This window comes from Pteropus alecto, unplaced genomic scaffold, assembly GCF_000325575.1.
Source record: "Pteropus alecto unplaced genomic scaffold, ASM32557v1 scaffold103, whole genome shotgun sequence".
Lineage (NCBI taxonomy): Eukaryota > Metazoa > Chordata > Mammalia > Chiroptera > Pteropodidae > Pteropus > Pteropus alecto.
In genome coordinates, this window is record NW_006436288.1 from 1,222,922 (window position 1) to 1,242,621 (window position 19,700).

Genomic DNA, 19,700 nt, shown 5'->3' on the forward strand with positions numbered 1-19,700 from the left:
AGCACCAGCAGTTGTGATCCTCAGGGTCACTTCCACTGACTGTAATCAATTTTCTCTTAGCAAAACAATCCAAATCTAGAATGGCCAGTGGTTGTGAGGCTTGCATCAGGGACAGGAGCATAAAGAGACTGTTGCTCTAATGTGGTCTGGGCATTTCAAGAAGGAAAGGAGAAGCGTGGTCAGAAACAAAAAATGGCGGTGCTGGAAAGGGAACTGGCCGACCTGTGCAGAAAGTTAGGGCAGAAAGAAGAACGGAGAAGGAATAACAGAGAACCTATGTGTGGCTGTAAGTCTCCCACATGCATTTTTCTTAACGAGCACTTTTCTCTATAGAGTTTCAACATTCATACCTCCTGTACTTTTCTCAATTTCCCACCCAGCCCCATGGAGTCCTGACCACCCCTGTTCCAGGCACGTTGGGTCGGTGAGGGTAAAAGAGGAGATTCCATTCTGATTACAGTGGTGGGTGGAAAAATGTGTTCCTGGCACCCTGCATAATGCAGTCGGTGGATGTTCTATTCTTCAAGTAGTTGACTCGCTCCGGTGGCCTGGGTCCGAGCACCACAAGTAATGCAATGGTGTGGGAGTTTCCAGTCACCAACTGACAAACTTTGGGACTGCTCAGTGCAGCAAATGCTGAGAGAGGCAGGCACTGCACCCAAACAGTCAGAACGGCCATGCCGTTACCCCCTGCTTCCCGGTTTGAGCTGCCCAGCTATGACTAGGGGTATGCTGTCCATCAGAGACTGACATCCACAGCATTTTAGAAAGGTGTGGAGGAGAAGCCAGTTCTTGTGTCAGTAAAACGTACTGCCAGGAGAGAGAGTTATAGCAAGCAATGCGGACAGTGATACAAATGGCAGAAATGGTGTCTTTTCAGTGATTTTTTTAGGAAGCAAGATACACACCAGGACATGGAAATGAGACTCCCTGCAAGCTACATTGCAAGCGGTGCGAGGGTGGCAGTCCTAAGAGCAAGGGGTCTCCTGTTATTTAAACCCATCTGCTCTGCTGTCTGGGAGATGCCCAGAGAGTCTCCTGTCAGGTGTCACTCCTGATTGTCCATGAAGGTCATGAGGATCGTCTTCCTGCGCCCCTTCCTTCCTCAGGCTGAGGGGTTCTCTGCTGAGGGTGGTGGGAGGGTCCTTTAGTATTGTGACTGGGTAACTAGGGATGATCCAGGCCAGAAATTTAAGAATATCGTTCATTCTGTTTCCGAATGTGTTGGGGAGCACCGCTGAAAATAACGGAAACCCCTCCAAGCTGACAATGGACGACACTAAAAAACTTGACAAATGTAGGGCAATGGAAAGATGGAGAAGTTCTAGGTACCATGTGATAGCTCCAGCTAAACAGCTCCTACTTCTGGCTGGATACAGCAGCCAGAGCGAAGATAATTGTGTGTTCTATGCGCTAAGAACATTTGCTAATACAAGGCATTGTGTTCCTTTCCTTGGTGAATAGATGTGGCACAGTCACAGAAATCTAAGGTGAAAGATTTCGAGGCGTTTCTTTGCTTGATGCCCCCACCCACTCCTCCTGTCTGTCCCTGGCAGGGGAAAGTGGTCAGGTGGAACTGTGGTTTAGCTCAGAAGTGAGATCCACAGGCTAGGAAGGACTTGTGCTCCAGGGGTGTAATGGATGGGCCAAGGTGGGGGTGTAGTGCGAGGAAGGTATTTGGAGTAGAACAATGTTCAAGTCATCAAAAACGGAGAGTGTGGGCAGACGCAAAAAGGAGTCAGGCTGACCAAGGAGATGGAAAGGCCGCTGAATCCCCCACGACGCGTAAGGAGGGGAACTTGCGTTTCCTCAGTCTCATCTCGAAGGCCTCACTTGGCATATTATATTCCGTTCTTGGCCCCTCAGCCACTTCCTACTGTTAGGGGGAGGACGTTTGTAAATTAAAAACAAAAGGAAGAAAAAGTCATTTATAGAGCCCGAGGAGGATTAAACATGAGCCTCGTTAAATAATATTTTAATTCCCTGTAGTCAGCCTATTCTTTTCCCCATGAGCAGCAAGGCCAGAGCTGAGTGATGGTGTGAATCTCGAGGGTGTCGGGAGGGTGTCAGGACATGGCTGAGAAGAATGAACTTTCTCCCTCATTCCCGAGGGTGTGTTCGTAGTGGTCTCCCCACTCAAGTGGCAAGGATTAGGCATAATGGCAAGCTCTAAGAGGACCAAAATGGATTTTTACAGATGGCCTCACGAACTAGGTGGCAGATATCCTATTTCTCGCACTTAACGTGGGGTGACCTGGTGACTAACTGCCTGGGTTGGGTTGGCAACAGCTACACAGTTTCGTATAATAATAACAGTAATACTAATGATCATAATCAAAGCAATCCCCTTAGTACCTGCCATCTGCCAGGCACTGCGCTAGGAGTTTTACATATATGATCCAGTTTGACCCCCATTGTTCCTGAAAAATTGGCATCGCAACCTCTTACTTCATATAGGAGGCAACTGAGACAGAAAAGCTAAATAACTTTATGTGATTCTAACTCAGCCTCTGTCTAATTCCAAAATCTTTTTCCACTGTGCGTTAAAGTCAAATTGTGGAGGTGTGCAAGAACCCAAGAAAAGCAAAAATGAATTCGAATGTGTGGGGTGAATTATTCAAAAGAGACATGAAAGCTCCAAATCCTCCCCTGAGGGATCAAGATCAACTTCATTTTTGTCACTCACAGTTAAGTTCCAGTGGAATGGCCTGGGTTGGAGGGAAGTGCTTGGATTGGGAAGGCTGAACATGGAAGCCAGTGTCTGCCTCTCATTCCTGGCCTGGAAAGAAAGAGCAAGGCACTCTAGTGTTTTCTGAGCAGAGATAAAAGGCACCTGAAGTGTTGGAATGATAGTATTAGTGCTCTCCAGTAAATACCTGGTATAATAGGAAAGTGGCTCAAGAACACTCAAAGCTTCAATTAAATTAGGTGGAGTGAGAGAGAGATGTGGGGCAATTGCAGGATGTGCACAGCCATCTCCTCCCTAGGTGGAGATGACCACAAGTCCACCCTGCCTAGGGTGTGAATCAGCTGGAGCCCTTTGCTTTGATGTCCCTGGGAGTCTGCATTGCATCTTAACTGTCTTGGGCATGACGAAGCACTCCTGCAGCTGACATAAATCAGAATAGCCTCCTATGTGCGTCCTTCACACTATTTATTTTCTGGGTTTTATGATCAATAGGCTCTTTTTTTCTACACTGCTGAGATTATGGCTGAAAGCTTTGTTTATCCATGCACATTCTCAATTTATTTTAGTTCCCAGTTCTCCCACCATGTGATTTATGCATTTGCTTGTCTTCTGTATTGAGTATTGAAGGATTGGAATTTGTATAAATGTCGTGTAAAAGTAGAAGGCACATTTGGTGGTATCTCAAGCTGCATACTTCCAAAGCCCCCAGAACTGTCATATTGAGTCATAGGAAATATAATGCTATGCCTGAGCCCAAACCAATAGCACAGTTTCTACCATGGGGACACGCAGCCCAAAGGCTCAGGTGCAGTAATAAGAGTCTGAAATAGTCAACATGTAGGTGATCAGACCATTAAACTGTAATTAGGTTGTTATAATTATTGAATACCAAAGAGCATTATAATAATAGAAGTTGTGACTCTCACATTTTATATCTCACTCGGGATCAAATTAGTAGCCTATCCAGTCTGTGGGCATCGAGGAAAGGATCTGTTTCCATTAAAACTGCTGAGTGAGCAGTTTGACAGAGGCAGGGACACGTTCCTAGTGGAAAATGGAAATTTATATGACATTGTTTCACTGAAAATTGTAGTCGTCAAAGGCCTTTTCAAAATCCAAGTCCTACTTTTGGCCTCTAAAACACAAACAAAGTAAAATATTAACAGTTATAAAATGTTCTTTTTTTTTTTTTTTGAAACAGGTTGAATTAAGAGTATATAAATACCTGAGATGCAGAATGGTGTTTATATTTAGATATACATATTTAGGTATACGTAAATAGACAACTAGGCATTTGGGGAGCCAGGCTGTTTTCAGGAATTTAGGATGAAATTGTGATGGTTTTTATTGCAACTCCTCCTGATTTTAGCAGATAGTTCACATGTGTGGAAAAGCTGAATTATCTTATTGAATCTGACAGTAACCTTTTCTTTCTCATTCGTTTTCTTCTCTCTTCTCAGGACTCTCTGTACTCACAAGTCATCAAAAAGCCAAGATGTTGGTATTACTGGCTGGCATCTTTGTGGTCCACATTGCCACTGTCATTATGTTATTTGTTTCCACCATCGCCAACGTGAGTAATATTCTTTTGTTCATTCATTCAGTCAGAAGTTATTTCAATATTTACACGAATTACTACAAAAGATGTTGAAGCCACAATCCCCGCCCTTTGTGAATTTTCAGCTTAGTCGTAGAAAAAAATAAACACATACTTGCACTTCAAACAACTGAATAACAGGAGGATAAAGCCACTGTCTATGTGAGTGAGCCTACCAGGCTGTAGGCATCTAGAGCCTGGAGAAGACAGTGAGGTCCATTCCGTCTCTACGGGAGTCTTCTCAGCTAAGGTGGAGCTTGGGGGACTGGTAGATGGTTGGGCTTCCCGTTGGTATAAAGATGGATGGCGGAAGGAGCATAAACATACATTCCAGATAGGAGTGCTATTCAAGGGGCCCAGGTGGCAGGGACAGGTTTCGTTCAGGGCATCATGAGGGCACCCAGGTGGCAGGAGCAGAACTTCCTTCTAGGAACCTTGATTAGTGAGGGACATGATGAAAAGCTATGGTTGCCAGACTGATGAATTCAAGTTCTGAGCAAAGGGTAGCACGTGAAAGTGGAATTTCGCAACATTAACCTGGTTCCTCTGAATTCACTCACTCAAAACAATATAAACATGGCAGAGGTAGCAAGTCTTTCTTTGAACTTTGGGCTACTCTGCCCTCTGGTGGTAGTTTGTAACATCTAATTTGTTTTTCTTGTGCTCTTAGGGAAAAAAAAAAAAAGTTCCTCGGGGATAAAAACTAAGGCTACCAATCGCTAGACAGGCAAATGATGGTTCCAGAATCTGTTTAGGTCCCTGTTACAGTTACAGGATAAGTGGGTTTTAAAGTTCAGATGGAAGAGTTTTGCCAACATTGGGGGGTGTGATTATAAGCAAGGCTAATTTAAACATGACCGTGATAAGACAGAATCTTTGCCCATGCAGCCTCCTGAAGACTGTAATTCAGCCATTCTGTATGCCAGTCCCTGAGTCTCTTAGGGCAACACGTCTGATAAGTGACTTCAAACTATATCGGTGGATGCCAAGGTGCTGAATATGGAATCAAAAGCAGGCAATTGCACATTTGGCCTTGCCTTTCCCATAACGTGCATTTTAACAGACAGATACTCTGTGGACAGAGCTGGGTGTTTGTTTTTCATTCCAGTAGGATAACTATTTTTATTGGGCAGGGTAAGAAGGGGTCCTGGTACCATGGTGAGCCTCAGGGAATATATTCTGGTCATTCTTCTACTTTTAGCTGCCTCCACAGTAAAGTTCTTGTGGTACTATTTTACTATGAAATTACTTGGCATGTTGTGACCATCAAAGTTTGATCATTCTGTTTAGACAAAAGTGGCTTGTTAATCACCCAGACTCATTGCTATTTTCTTAATTCCCTTGTGCTTCTTAATTGTCTCCAGTTGAACATTTTTCCTTAACTTTTTTCCTTCTTAGCCAGGCCCTTAAGTGAAATAATCTTGATAGAGTAGGAATGATGCCTCCTTAAAACCAGTTTCCTCATCCAACGTTTCCATTTCTTAGAACCTTAGAATTTTAAACCTCTGTGGTTGAATTACTTCCTTTTTTTTTTTTTTTTAGAGTGATGAGGAATATGAAGCCCAGAGAGGCTAGGCGATCTCCCCTGTATCACACAGTCTTCTCTCTCTTTTCCCTTGGCACCTTTGTGACTTCAGTTTTAGTTGAACCTTATTTCCACCAAGAGATGGGTTGCTTAACCACATTTGCGGCTAAATAGGGTGTCTCGATTAAGATTTGGTCCCAACACAAGCTGATTTGCCATTTCTTTTTTTAAAGCAAGGGATCAGTTCTTAAACAACTTTTTTTTTTTTCCTTCTGGTTTCAGGTCTGGGTGGTTTCAGATTCTGGAAAAGCATCAGTAGGTCTTTGGAAAAACTGTACCGATGTTAGCTGCGATGGAACCCTGCCATATGCCAATGAAGGTATCTGTAAAGATATCGTATTCTGTGCTGATGCTCTATGTGATTGGGGAACCATTCAGCCTGTTGGGGACTGGTCGGCCTGACACCCTTGCTCTCCTCGCCCTGTGTCCACAGATGCGCTCAAGGCAGTGCAGGCCTTCATGATCCTTTCCATCATCTTCTCTGTCATCTCCCTCGTGGTCTTCGTGTTCCAGCTCTTCACCATGGAGAAGGGAAACCGCTTCTTCCTCTCGGGAGCCACCATGCTGGTGTGCTGTGAGTATCTCAGGCGCGAACTCCGGTTTATGCAGGCAATGCTTTTATGTACATCTTACCATGGGTGTTATTGGCAACTCGGACAGATAAAGCACACGGCTCGGGGAAGTGGCCTCGTACAATTCTCTCCTCTGGTTATTTAGTCTCTTTTTTTGAGGACTCCTGATAACTGCTTGGAATTAGAATCCTCATTTGCTTCATTGTTTAAATCTAGTGTTCCCCAGTGGATGGGGCGGGCACATCGGTACTACTTGTGTACAAGATGCTTGAAGATGGAGGGCATGTGGGAGTCTTCATAAAGATGCAGCCATGGCCACAATGCTCACAATTGTTGCCATTCTCATTGTCCTGTCATTCTTCCCACATACACACTGTTTGGAGGAACGCCATGTTCTTTTGCATCCCTGAGCAGCCTGCCGACATGTGCCGGGGTCCAGACGGGAAAGCTGGGTGGTAGACACGAAATTCTGATTTCACTTCACACTTGCAGCCACACCAGCCAGTGAAGATATGTAATTTACCAATAGAAATATCAAGCTTGGTTCAGGGCAAATTGACAGAACTATTTAGGGCCAAATAGCCAGATTTCTTTTCCCCAATGCAGATGAAGGAAAGAGGGTCTTTTACAAATTATAAAATCTTGTTCTTTGTTTCAGTGTTAAAAACAAACAAACAAACAAATAAACATACATTTCTTTTCCCCCTGCAGGGCTGTGCATTATGGTCGGGGTGTCCATCTACACTCATCATTATGCGGATGGTTATGGAACCTCCTACCTTAAAAGTCACCACGGCTATTCCTTCATCCTGACCTGGATCTGCTTCTGCTTTAGTTTCATCATTGGCATTCTATATCTGGTCCTGAGAAAGAAATAAGCCTGAACAAGTTTATGGGGATCTGGGGGGTGGGGAGGAGGAAGCCGTTGAATCTGGGAGGAAAGTGGAAATTGCTCTGCAGGAAAAAAACAAGATGGGGAGGGGGGTGGGGGAGGGAGAAGTTAGGGTGGGAGAGGCTGAAACCCAAATCGTTACTGAGGAGGTCCTCTACTGTCAACACCCTGCCCTTGGGAAAAAGTAGTTGGCTAGAACTTCCCTGTGGGCCAGAGAGCCTCATACCAGCCACCAGATCTGGCCTCCAGCTGTTCTCAGTTACACACACTGCCAGGAGCCCCATCAGCTGCCACACCACTGGCTCTACTTCCAAAGGTGAATTCTGGGTCTTACACTGCAGTCCTTGGACCTACTGCAGTCCTTGGACCTACTGCTAGTTAAAAGAGCGGTACAAGTTCCGGCAAGAGCAGATAGTGTCTTTGTACTGAATATGCTAAGCCTGGAAGCCATCCCGCCCTCCTGACCCAAAGCAAAGCATCACATTCCAGTCTGAAGGTCCCACAGGAGAGCTTCGGCCAGCGAGCCATTGTCCCTCTTTAGAACAGATATTTAGCTCTATAGAATTCAGTGGTATTTGTGACAAAATGGGAGGAAGAGATATAGTCACATAGTCAAGTTGATGGGTTAGCTAAATCAAGAAAGAGAACTTTTTACAATGGAAGGCCTGGGGGATGGTCAGAACCTAGACCAGACCTCACACAGCTATCCCTCAAGGAGACCTCTTGCTGCGGACTTTGCTAGGCCTCCCGCTTAAAGGCACGGCAGTTCTTCTAGAATTTCTCTAAAGCCACTAACAACCAATTCTGTGGTGAAAGCACCACACAAATTATGGGATCAAAGAGCAGTCTTGCGACAGCGCTATATTAGGGTTATGTTTTTTGGATTCCCTTTTCATGCAATCAGTGTTACTTTTAAGTATATAACGGGAGAGATGAACATAGTTCCTTGTAACACAATCTTTTACTCTCCCTCTAAATTATAAACTTTTGAAAAAGTTTTACCTAATTATTCATACTGGAGATCAGGGCTCCTAAGTGGCCACCTCTCAGAGGCTCTGCTTGTCCTGCTCCATAGGCGAGGCAAGGTAATTCTGGAAGCTTATTGAAACACACATAAACCAAAACCAAACAACAGATCCTTGGGCGAAAGGTGCTATATAATTGTAAAGTATTAAGCATATTAGAGTTCAGTCATGATAAGAACACAGTGCCTGTGCTCCCAGGAAAATGAGAAAATTTCCATGAGATAAATAAAAATATAGGTGATGGGAAGATATTTTCTTTAAAGAACAAAAACCAAAAACTCTAGTGGTACCCAGTCAGATGGTAATTGATCTGTCTGTTGCCATAAGAGAATTTCTATATAGGACTTAGAAATAATATGTTATTCCTGGTTAAGCAGGCATTGCTCTGGCCTGGTGCAGCTATTTTAAGCCATCTCAGATTCTGCCTAAAGGGTTTATTTTGGGACGACATTTCCTTTGTCATCCTGAGAAGAAGATCTTCCCTAGGGAGAATCTGAGACATCTTGCCTACTTTCTACTCCCAGCTCTCCCCTCCTCCTATTTCTTATATACTTTTCCTTTTTGGAGAGTTGTTATGGCATGATTGCTGGTATTTATGTAAAAGGACTATTACTAAGTATATTTCTCTGTGTTTATTCTGGTTACGGGAATGTTGAGAACAGGCCACCAAATTCTCTGGGCAGAGGTTAGACAAGTCGGTAAGCAAAAAACTGTGGGATGGTAAACTTTTTAATTATGATTTAATTATCACATGATTATAGAAGGTTGCCTTATGTGCAGAAGCATACTTACATATCAGATATATCCAAAAGAGATACTCGCCTTATGTTAAAAAGTCAAACGATGACTGGAGTGAACCATGTAATCCCTTGTCTTTTACTCTGTTTCTGTGCCACTTATATCTCATGTAATTTGTATTACATTGGTGGGTTGTTCTAGTACTGTATTTGGCTTCTTCTTTAATAGATTGATATTTCATATACTATAATTGTAAATATTTTGATACAAATGTTTATAACTCTAGGGATATAAAAACAGATTCTGATTCCCTTCACCATGTGAATGTTTTCTTTTGGAAAAAACATAGGAAAATGTGGATAATAATGACATTTCTTTTTAAGTTGTCAGTCAGTTTGATTTGGACAACTTGGCATTTATTCAAGACATTCAGCTACTTTCTGGTAATACATTAGGCATTTCTACAGTAACTCAGGCAATTAAACGTTATTAAATATAGTTTTATCTTGCTTCGATTAAACCTCTTAAGCACAAAATGGAATGTCAAAAGCTGATATGTTGGAGAGAGGTTGTGATCTTGAATCAGAATAGCTTATGGCATTAAAAAATGAGATACTTGCAAAGTTTCTTTGAAATAGCCAACTCCTCTGGTGTGTCATCAGTATATAAAGCAATTCACAGAGATATGCAACACATACATTTGCAGGAGCCCATTTATTGGAGAAAAGGACAGTTTTCTTGGAGAAAAGGACAGTTTTACTGCTCTCTGTGAGCCATAAGGGCTGAAATCAATGGTGGAAAGCAGGGTAGATACTGTGTGCCCCAGCACCAAGTCAACACCAATATGATAAGAATGGTTTTAATGTGAAGGAGGCTGTCTTCCAGTTCCCTGTGGTCTTAGATTAAATGATTGCACAGACTAACGCACAAAAAATATACAATAGAAGCAGAAAATAAAATTTCAACAGATTCTTTAAATTTAATTACTCAAGTTGCATTGATTATTAATACCCTCTCAGAGACCTATTAGATTGCTTCTAGGATACCATTATGAGAGGCTACTTTTCTCCCTTCGCTCTATCGGAATTCTTTCCCCTATGTCATATGCCCAGTCATGGATCAGAGCTCCAGAGCATCCCTTCTTCCCTTCTGCCTATAGGTCTTTAGTCAGAATCTCCAACAAATTGCTAGCACTACCCAAGTCATCCTGTCCTGCCAACACAAAATCTTCCACCTCAAAGATCTGTATCATGAATGGGGGTATATTAGTTGGAATTCTCCAGAGAAACAGAACCAAAAGGCGATGTCTATATCTATATGTCTATCTCATCTATTTTAAGGAATTCACTCACATTAATATAGAGGCAGGAAACTCCAAAATTTGCAGGGGTTGGTGGCAGGCCGAAGATCCAAGGAAGAGCCTATGTTGCAATTCAAATCCAAAGGCTGCTGGCAGAATTCTCCCTTGTTTAGGGAAGGTCAGTCTTTTGTCCCTTTCAGGCCTTCAACTGATTTGATGAGGCCCACACACATTATAAAGGGCAATTTGCTTTACTCAAAGTCGCCAGATTTAAACGTTAATCTCATCCAAAACACCCTCACGGAAACATTCTGAATAGTGTTTGACCACCTATTTGGGCACCATGGCCCAGTTAAGCTGACATATTAAATTAACCATCATGAGAGAACATTCTTATCAAGGATAAGACATTGGCTTACTAAACATTTTCAGAAATGATTTAAAAGATGCTTAGACAGTGGAAATCTTTATGTTTAAAGTTGACACTTAGCTCTTTTAAGTGGTGACATAGTATGATGGGGGTTAACTTGCAGGATGATCTTAGATATCCTGTGAAAAGACAGAAAGTTGTCAGTGTCTCTTTTATGAAGAAGCTTAATAACTATTGAATTAAATGTCTTAGGAAGAATCGGATTGAATCGAAGTGGTTAATTAAACACTCTTAGGTGAAATTGGTCCAAATTATGAGTATAGGGAAGATGAGCTACAGAGCTCTTAATTACCATTCAAGAATAGGACCTGTGGGCAAATGACAACTTATTTATTCATCAAGGTGATAAACTTGAGGTAACAAATGGTTAATAGGCAGTTACAGCACTCTGCCTTGGACTCAGCCATTAAAGTCCTTGTGCAAGACTCCACTGGCTTTCAGGCACAAAAAAAATATTTCAGAAAGGCCTTGAAAGAAGGCACATAAAACTAAGAATATTGTGCAGCACTTGCACTTAAACAAAAAAGAGAAGCTGTCTCCTATATTTAGTAAGAAATAGCCAGAATATACCAAAATACAAATTAAATGCCCCAGCAAAAAAAAAAAAAAAAAAATGTGTAAATGAGTTTAAAAGAAGGCTACATCTTGGGGAACAGAGGGGAATGGGGTCGGGTGGTGGGCGGCAGGATAAAAAGAGGAGAACTTGCTGGAAATTTTAGAGTAGATTCTGAGGAAGAGTGAAGGAGTGATTCGATTTTAAAGATGTGTTTGCAGTGCAGCAGAGCAGGCATCTCCGCAGCATGCAGCAGGTAGGGAAGGCTGCACACTGACTGTGTGGAACCCAAGGAAAGAGGGTTTGGAGTCCCACCTGGCCTTATTTTTGTAAGGAGACATCTGGAGCCTACTCATGGGCAGGGGTGACTGTTAAAACATATGTTGATAGGCTGCTGGGTGCTAGGTGCTGCACCTAGAGGCTGGGGAATAAAAGACCAACTAGATGTGTTTCCTGTCCTCATCAGGTTACTGTCCAGTCTGAGGGTTAAGTTTCATATCTAGAGAAGATGGAAGGGGCTCGGAGGGAGCATAGAGGAGATGGGGAGAACGGCCACTTCAGGGAGGATGGAAGGGGGCTTTTCAGGTCTTCAGCCCTTCCTCATGATCCTTATCCCACCCCACGAGCAATTCCTTGATGACTCCTGTGGATCTCACCTCTGTTGCATCTCTCACCTCCCCAAATCTCCCTGATGCAAAGGTCACTCCTTTGTTCCAGGCTCCCATTGTCTTCCATCTGGAAAACGGAGGGTGAGAAACATTTCACCAGTCTCCATGTCTTCATTTATAGTCTCTCCAACATGTCCTTTATGCTGGTGTCAGGATGGGTGTTGAGGAATCCTTCTGTCACTGCCAGGGAGCCAATCCAGGTTTGGGAGGACCAGAACTCCAGCATAGGATGCCAATGCGAATAACCTTATGGGAGGTCGATACTCAATTCTTTGGTTAACTGCTCATCTATGAGGGCTATCCGGTGATCCCCAAATCCAGAATGACTGTCTTCAAATGGCAGTCATTTAAAGAGATAAATTAAGGGAGTGAGGGATGGGGAAGCAAGAACAAATCGTTGAGCTCTTCCCAGTTTAGGAATGAGTTGATTTCAAAATGTATCTTCCTAAATTGGTTGTTTGGAACTCAGCGCATATTCTTCCATGGAGGCAACTGAGAAATATTTTACTTATTATATGAGCTAAAAAAACCTTTTGTGGCCTGAAAAATAAGTTTCATAATTATTAAACTATTATTATTATTTTCAATGGGAAATCAGTTTAAACTTTGGAACCTGGAATCTTCTGCTGTCCCTTCAAATCCGGCATGGTAAAAGGAGTATATTTGATGGAAGGTGGGAGGGAGAGTAAACATGGGTTCATGTTCAGGAGCCACGGCTGCCTGAGAGCCAGGGAATCACGTTACCTAGATGTGTTCAGAGTTCGCTGTTGAATGTAGGAGAATGTGGTGTGTAGCGTGACCTCGTCTGACTAAAATTTTATAAACTGGGTGTTCTTAAACTGGGACAGCCTGTTCTACTCTCTTGATCTCAGAGTTTTAAAAAATCTTAATTTTCCCATGTAAGCATATCAATGGCTTAAATCCATTTTACCTAGGAACTTTTGAATGATTCCAACTGCTGACAGGCTTTCGGACATTATGAAATGTTACTATTTTAGTTTGATTTCATAACTTCTCTTCCCTCTCATAAAATGCTGACATAGGTCACGTGTATTTATAATTTTGAAGGTGAATCAAAATTCAACCTGTTTGAGTATTTGGGTACAATTTTGCAATAGCTCTTGAGGTAACTGGATATTGCCAAATCAAGTTTGTACTGGATTTATGAATAAAATAGATTATACTGATTAATTTGGTATTTAGTCGCCTTGTTTTTAAAAAGTCAAAATTATGGCAGTAATATTTAAATCCAGATTTCTTTCCATAAACGAAGTAACCAAATTCCCTTGACGCACTTGAACTTACTCTACTAATTTATTTCTCTAGAGTAATTAAAATACTTCACCTCTCATTGTATTTGTTACTTGTCAGAGCTCCTGGAAGGACGGATAAAAGATAAATGCAGACAACTTTTAACTGCTAAATTTAAGTTAATTTCTGCCACCCATTCCCAGGATTTTCCCTAACCCTTCCTATTCCCAGAGCTGCTCTTCCTGACTTGCGAGGAGGAGCACCCCTTTTTCATTCTGTGGTTAACACTCACCACCACCATTTTTTGAATTATACACTGCTTTAATTCCTCAAGGATGCTTTCTGGTATACCACTTTTCCCTGTATCTCCAACCTCTCTCCCTACTGGAGATTTTCTCTTATGGATAAAATATGTTTAATCCTATCTTAAACAAAACAAAACAAAACAAAACAAAACACTCCTTTCTACCCTAATACTTTACCTCTTCCTAGCTTTTCACTGGCACACTCATTGAAAGTGTGGTTTATTATCTATATCTCCACCAGGCCCCACCTCGACATTGTGGGGCCTCAGGCAAGAGCACAAATGGAACCTGCACACTGTATGGCTAAATATTTAAAAGTTATAGGTCAAGTAATGCGCTGTTAAATAAAGTGCATTCTATTGTCTCACCTTGATAAATATACCTAGAAGGTCAGGATCAAATTTAGAATTCTGAGAGTCCTTGGAGTTCTGGGGTAGAGCATGGCTTTGTAGGGCAGAACTGGTGCTGGGCCTCTGGTTCACACTCAGCCTTTCTTATTATGCACTTCTGGCTCCATCCTCCATCATGAGGGTCCTTGAGTGCATGCATGTGGATACCCCAGCCCACATATCCAAGACAGTCCTCACTCCTCCATCCTGTGAACAGCTGACCCTCGGTCATCCCTTAGGCTAGGAGTGTGCACTGCCATGACATGGTCTGACCACTGCATGGATTGAACTAGAGAGGAGGCCCATGAGAAGGAGGCTTAGAAGTGAGCGTGGAGATTTTGGGGTAGGGAATTTAGGGTCCTGGATAATCACATTATAATCTTGAAGTAGAGTGTGGGCTCCAATGAGTGTGCTCCTTCGGCCCCAAGGCCAGGGATTTCTTGTCCATGGGGGTGTGTGTGTGGCTGGAGAAAGGTCAAAGCAGAGCCTTGAAAGCACAGGCCTGGTGAAGGCCCTCTCGCCTGGTCTACGGGCTTTGGTCTTACAGTCTCACTTTGCACTCATTCTTTTACAGCCTCGCTTCAACCAATCTGCCCTCTCTACTCCAAAGGAATAGCTCTCCTGAGGATCAGTAGTCACGTTAGATTGTTAGCCTGTTTCTCCTCCATTTCTTCTCCCTCCCCTCCCCCACCCCTCCTTCTTTTCCTTGACCTTCTGCTCATTTTATCTCTATATTTTGCATGGGTGACTTAATTAAAATTCATACAATTAATCATCACCTATCCTGTAATGATTCCAAAATCTGCGGTTTCAATCAGACTGATATTCTGGATCCAGTCCATGAGAACAACGAATTCAACCGAACCCATTAGATTCCGCCCCCTTTCTTTTGCATTTCTAGTCTCAGGAAATAATCACTGATCACTTAGATATACAGGCCAGAAACCTTCCTTCTCCCTCATTCTTCACATCTAATTAGTAGTTTCTAGACTCTTTCCTTTTCTTTTCATCTCTTTTGCTACGATATTAGCTTAGATCTTTAATAGCATTTATTTAGAGTAGCTGAATAGTCTTTTAAGAATTGACTGCTATAACTCATTTTTCAATCTATTGCAAAAATAGTTTTAAAATGCAAACATGATCATGTCCTTCCTCTGCTTTTAATCCTTCATTGGTCCCTTCATGTCGTTCATGATAAAATTCAGAGTGCTAGACTTATCGTAACCTTCCTCCATCCTTGAGCTAAAACATATTACTCACGCCATGCTTTTGGGAGTATTCCCCATGTGCTATTCTTTTTTCCTGGAGATCTTTCCTTCCTTGGCATCTGGCTACCTATCTTTCCGAAACTCAAGACTGAGCATATTCCTCGTCTCTGAAAGGGGAACCTGATTACCTCAGGCCCTCCTTGGATACTTCATCAATGTTTACATAACACCTTGTGCATATTCCATCAGAATATTTTTCATAAACAATTTAATTGTAGTTTTAACTGCATGGCTTCCTCCTAGACTGTGAGCTCCACGAAGGCGGTGAATTCATCTTCCATTTCCTGATCCTCAGCATTTAGCACTGTGCCTGGTAATTAGCAGATGTTCAATATAATTGTGTGAGAAATGCCGGGGAAGGTGCTGGAGGATATCATCATGGGTGACAAACCCCGTCCCCTATGGTGCTTATTGTCTCGACGGGGAATTAGACAAATGTTTCCAATACAGGTGCAGGGGGTTGATGCTGAGAGGCAGGGAGGGAAGATACCACTAGGTAGGTATTTTTAAATGTTTTTCAGAGTCATTAAATTTGATAAAAGCCATCTCTGCAAAAAAGGACTCCTTTTTTTTTTTTTTTTTCATAAAACTTAACACATTCGCAAATCCCCCTGGAACCATCCGTGGATTTCCAGAGTGGCCCCTGCCTCAGAATGATCTGCCCTGGCCCTCATCCAGCTGCCCTCCATGAGCACATGGATTCGAAGAGAATTTGAGATGAACTCAAAAAGTGGGTAAAATTTTTGAAGTTGCACCTATGGGAAGAAGAAGTGAGCTGGTTTGTAAGGATGGTCCAAGAAAAGCATAGAGATAGAAAAGCTAGCTGGAACAAGTGATCTATTTGGAAAGGTGGATTGGGGTCTCTGCTGCAGGAGGTCCTGACTCTCAGAGTTCAGAATTTTAAACTGATTTGGTGAGATCATAGAGAGTCATTAAATGATTATACAGTGAGTTCTAGGAGAAGAGAAAGGTGAAGAGAGAGTTGGGAAACTGTTAAAGCAGTGGAGGAAAGAAGTATAATTGAAATGAGCAGGTGGGATGGGAATGGAAGAGATTAATGCAAAAACCATGACTTAGACACCACATGACTCAGCAAGAATTCAAAGAGAAAACAACAAAGATTATTCCAATGTTGCAAGGCTGGACATTGGGAAACTGGCCATGCTGTTAATGAAACAGGGAAGCTGGAGGAAGAATTAACTTGAAGGGAAGATGATAAGCTCAGATCTGGACATGCTAAATATAAGGAGCCAGCTGGACATTTAGGTAGCCACCCCACCACGTCTAAAAGGGTTCTAGGATATTCTTGAAGGGTTCCATTACAGAGATTTCCTGAGGGTTCTTGAAGCACCCCAAAATATAAATCCTGAGGAGGCTGCATATTTCCCATATATAAACTCTAGATAGTTAAGCTTTTCTGGGACATCCATCATTCTGAGTCAACTCACTTGGGACTGACCCTTCCTATATCTGTTTAATTCAGCTGTCTGCTTGTTTTAAATTTTACTTTTAAATTATTTTATCGCCAAATTTAGCTTCCTTAAATTAGCATCATAGTTTCTCTATGTTAGTTCCAACGCATATCTTGTAGCCCTGTGGGAATAGGCAGTTGGGGTGGGGTGGGCGTGGAGGGGTGACGAGAGAACAAGGCGTGGATCTGGGTCACACTTGGAGTTTTAATTTGGTATCCCATGAAACTTCTTGTTAAAATGTCTGATTTGTTTGAATTTGCTTTTCAAAAATGTTGCCTTTTACTAACTTTCTCTTTTGAACATTTTAAACATCTGCTTTTGTTTTAAAAATGGTTGTCTTTTTCTTTTTAAGAGACATCTTTTACTTTTGTCGAAACTTTCTCACCCTCAAAATGGAGACTTCTTCTGGGCAAACTGTTTTGATTCTAAATCTTTGAACATCAATCAAACTAATGAGAGATCTAGACTGATGTCTGGACACAGGTAGCGGTGACCTGGCATGATATTAGCCAGATGATACCGTGAAAAAGCACACGCAATGTATGAAGAAAAATGAAGAAGAGGGGCAATAATTTCTCCCTATTCTGAATTAGTCAGATTATATTCTGAATTAGAGGACTGTGTTCAGTGTTGGTCACCACTGTTTAAAAGAATGTGAAGAAATTGGACTGACTGTAGAGAGGAGAAACAAAGATGATTAAAGAGTTGGAAAGTAGTGCCAGGATGAAAGATGAAAAGGTTTTTTGATGTCTCTGGAAGGGAACACTAAGGTGGGACATGATTATAAGGGGATGGTTAATAGAAAGGTAGGACACTAAAATGTATGATGGAAGAAGATTGTAACCAAATCTAAGGAGAAAAAAATTCCCTATCATGGATAATTTAGGCCAAAGTCAATCTTTAACCCTTTCCTGTACTCTTGGTAGACATTACAAATTAATCACAACACTTTTTTTTTCTTTTTTTTTCTTGCAGTGTTTGGGCCAATCCTCAAAAATCCTTCATTCAGAATTCCAGGCAGCCTCTACCAGTCCTTTGAAAATTTTACTTATGAAGCAACCCATTCGCTACTGTAGATTTAGATATTTTACTTTCTGAGGGCTTGAGGTTTTACCAGATGATTTCTCAAAGCTCTTTCCAGAACCATGATTCTACTAAATCATTTGGTTAAATGAGTTTCATGAGGAATGAAGTTAATTTATAGATGATAATGGATCTTGGCCCTTTGTATAAACTGGACATCTTCGGAACACTTTTAGTAAAGGTGCTGGGGATTTTGTTGTTATTTTATCACATAAAATTTGGTTGTCCTCTCAGACAAGCTCTTCACAGGCAGCCTAGAAAATCTCACAATGCTGATGAGCTTAAACGAAAAGAAACATGTGGATGGAGCTAGTTACAAAGCAAGTGCTTCTACCACGATCTTCTCTTTGAAATGTACCATTTGGTTGAGGAGAAAAAAATTGACTCTAGGTTGATCCTGAACGCTCATGGCTGAGGAGGACATCACGAAGTTCTAATGAAGTTAATCGAAATTTCTGCCTTTTCTGTAGCTCTTTATGTGTTGTTATAAAAAAAAAAACCTGATGAACAGTGGTTGTCTGACATGAGTCTCTGGGAGGTAAACAGTGATGAATGGCAGATCAGGAAGCTGAAGGGCAGAAATCAATACTTGTTACTCTGTAGTAAGTTATGAGTAGAGTTGGACAAGAGGGACAGATGTTACTTTTCAAGTCACACTGTTTGAACTTTAGTTGTTTATAAATTTCTACCCTCTCTGTGAGCCTAAGTTTCTATTTTTGCCAGATATACCCTTAACATATGAGGATATATATTAGGGCAATTAAAAAGGTGGCAGGTAAACCGATTTCGTAATGTCTGAATCTTCTTCTCTACCATCTAATTTCTCTTGCTTTTTTAATGACTTGCATAGTTTGTTTGGCTGAAGGAAAGCCTTTGGATCACTAAATGGGTTAAAATAAAATAAAAAGAACTAATCGTTCTTTAAAAGAACCTTAAGAGTTTCCTAACATTAAGTTCAAGGGCAGGGTCTCTCTCAGTGCCATTTGGCTCGCAAACATACGTTCTGGAGTCACTAAATCTAGAATACAAAAATAAGAGGGATTTTTAGAAAGCCATTTCTTCCAATGAAGTGAGCAACACTTGTTTCTCCAAATCAGATATTTACATATGCTAATTTGAAGTTTCATCCCTGAAAAATAATAAAGAAAAAAAATAAATCTTCAAAGATATTTTTGCTGTTTTTGGTATTTGTTGACCTTTAGTGTTTATTGATTTTTCTGTCTTTTCCTTATTTATATTCCCCCACCTCTGCCCTGTTTTAAAAGAATGGAGTAGTTTCTTGAAATTTGAGCTAATAAAGCTGCTGTTAGGAAATTTGCTGTTTAATAGTTGCTAATTAGGCTGATAATCAGAAGAAATCTATGAGCCCTCATTGTGGAGGCTTCTTGTAGCCTATCACACAAGTATACATCTGGTGCTCTGTTGCTGCTTACTCGAAGTAGCCACTGGATTCTGAGATAAGCTCAGATGGGGTGTCCAGAGTCAAGATTGCAGAGAAATTATTCCCAGCACAGTACCTCCTATCACTCAGGGGCATGACAACTGCAGAGGGAGGGGTTGGCTCATCTTGCCTCCCCACAGACTGCAGACTCAGCTGATCAACCTATAGACTGAAGCTCAGAAGGAAGGGGGGCCTCCTGCCAGATTTGATAATGATTATTTTTAAAGAGCAAGAGAAAAAAAAACATTTTTTTAAAAAGCAATGAGGAGAGCCTTACAGATCTCAGGGCTATAAGGCAGGGAAACAGTGGTTTGAGGGGCTGACCTAAGGCCAGATCATAAAGATTACGGAGACATGATCTAATGAACACCAGGAACTATATCCCCTTCCTTCCTTCCTTCCTTCCTTCCTTCCTTCCTTCCTTCCTTCCTTCCTTCCTTCC

General features: G+C 41.7%; 1 protein-coding gene across 1 annotated transcript in view; it reads left to right on the plus strand.

Moving 5' to 3' along the window:
- EMP1 (epithelial membrane protein 1) overlaps positions 1 to 9,735 on the plus strand; it is a 19,412-nt gene extending 9,677 nt beyond the window's left edge. Inside the window, exons 2-5 of the mRNA XM_006912638.3 lie at positions 4,150 to 4,262; positions 6,094 to 6,190; positions 6,305 to 6,445; positions 7,155 to 9,735. Coding sequence (XP_006912700.1) covers positions 4,185 to 4,262; positions 6,094 to 6,190; positions 6,305 to 6,445; positions 7,155 to 7,321 — 483 coding nt within the window. The 5' untranslated portion in view covers positions 4,150 to 4,184 and the 3' untranslated portion in view covers positions 7,322 to 9,735. The remainder of the gene's footprint in view (positions 1 to 4,149; positions 4,263 to 6,093; positions 6,191 to 6,304; positions 6,446 to 7,154) is intronic.
- Positions 9,736 to 19,700: the final 9,965 nt, after the last annotated feature.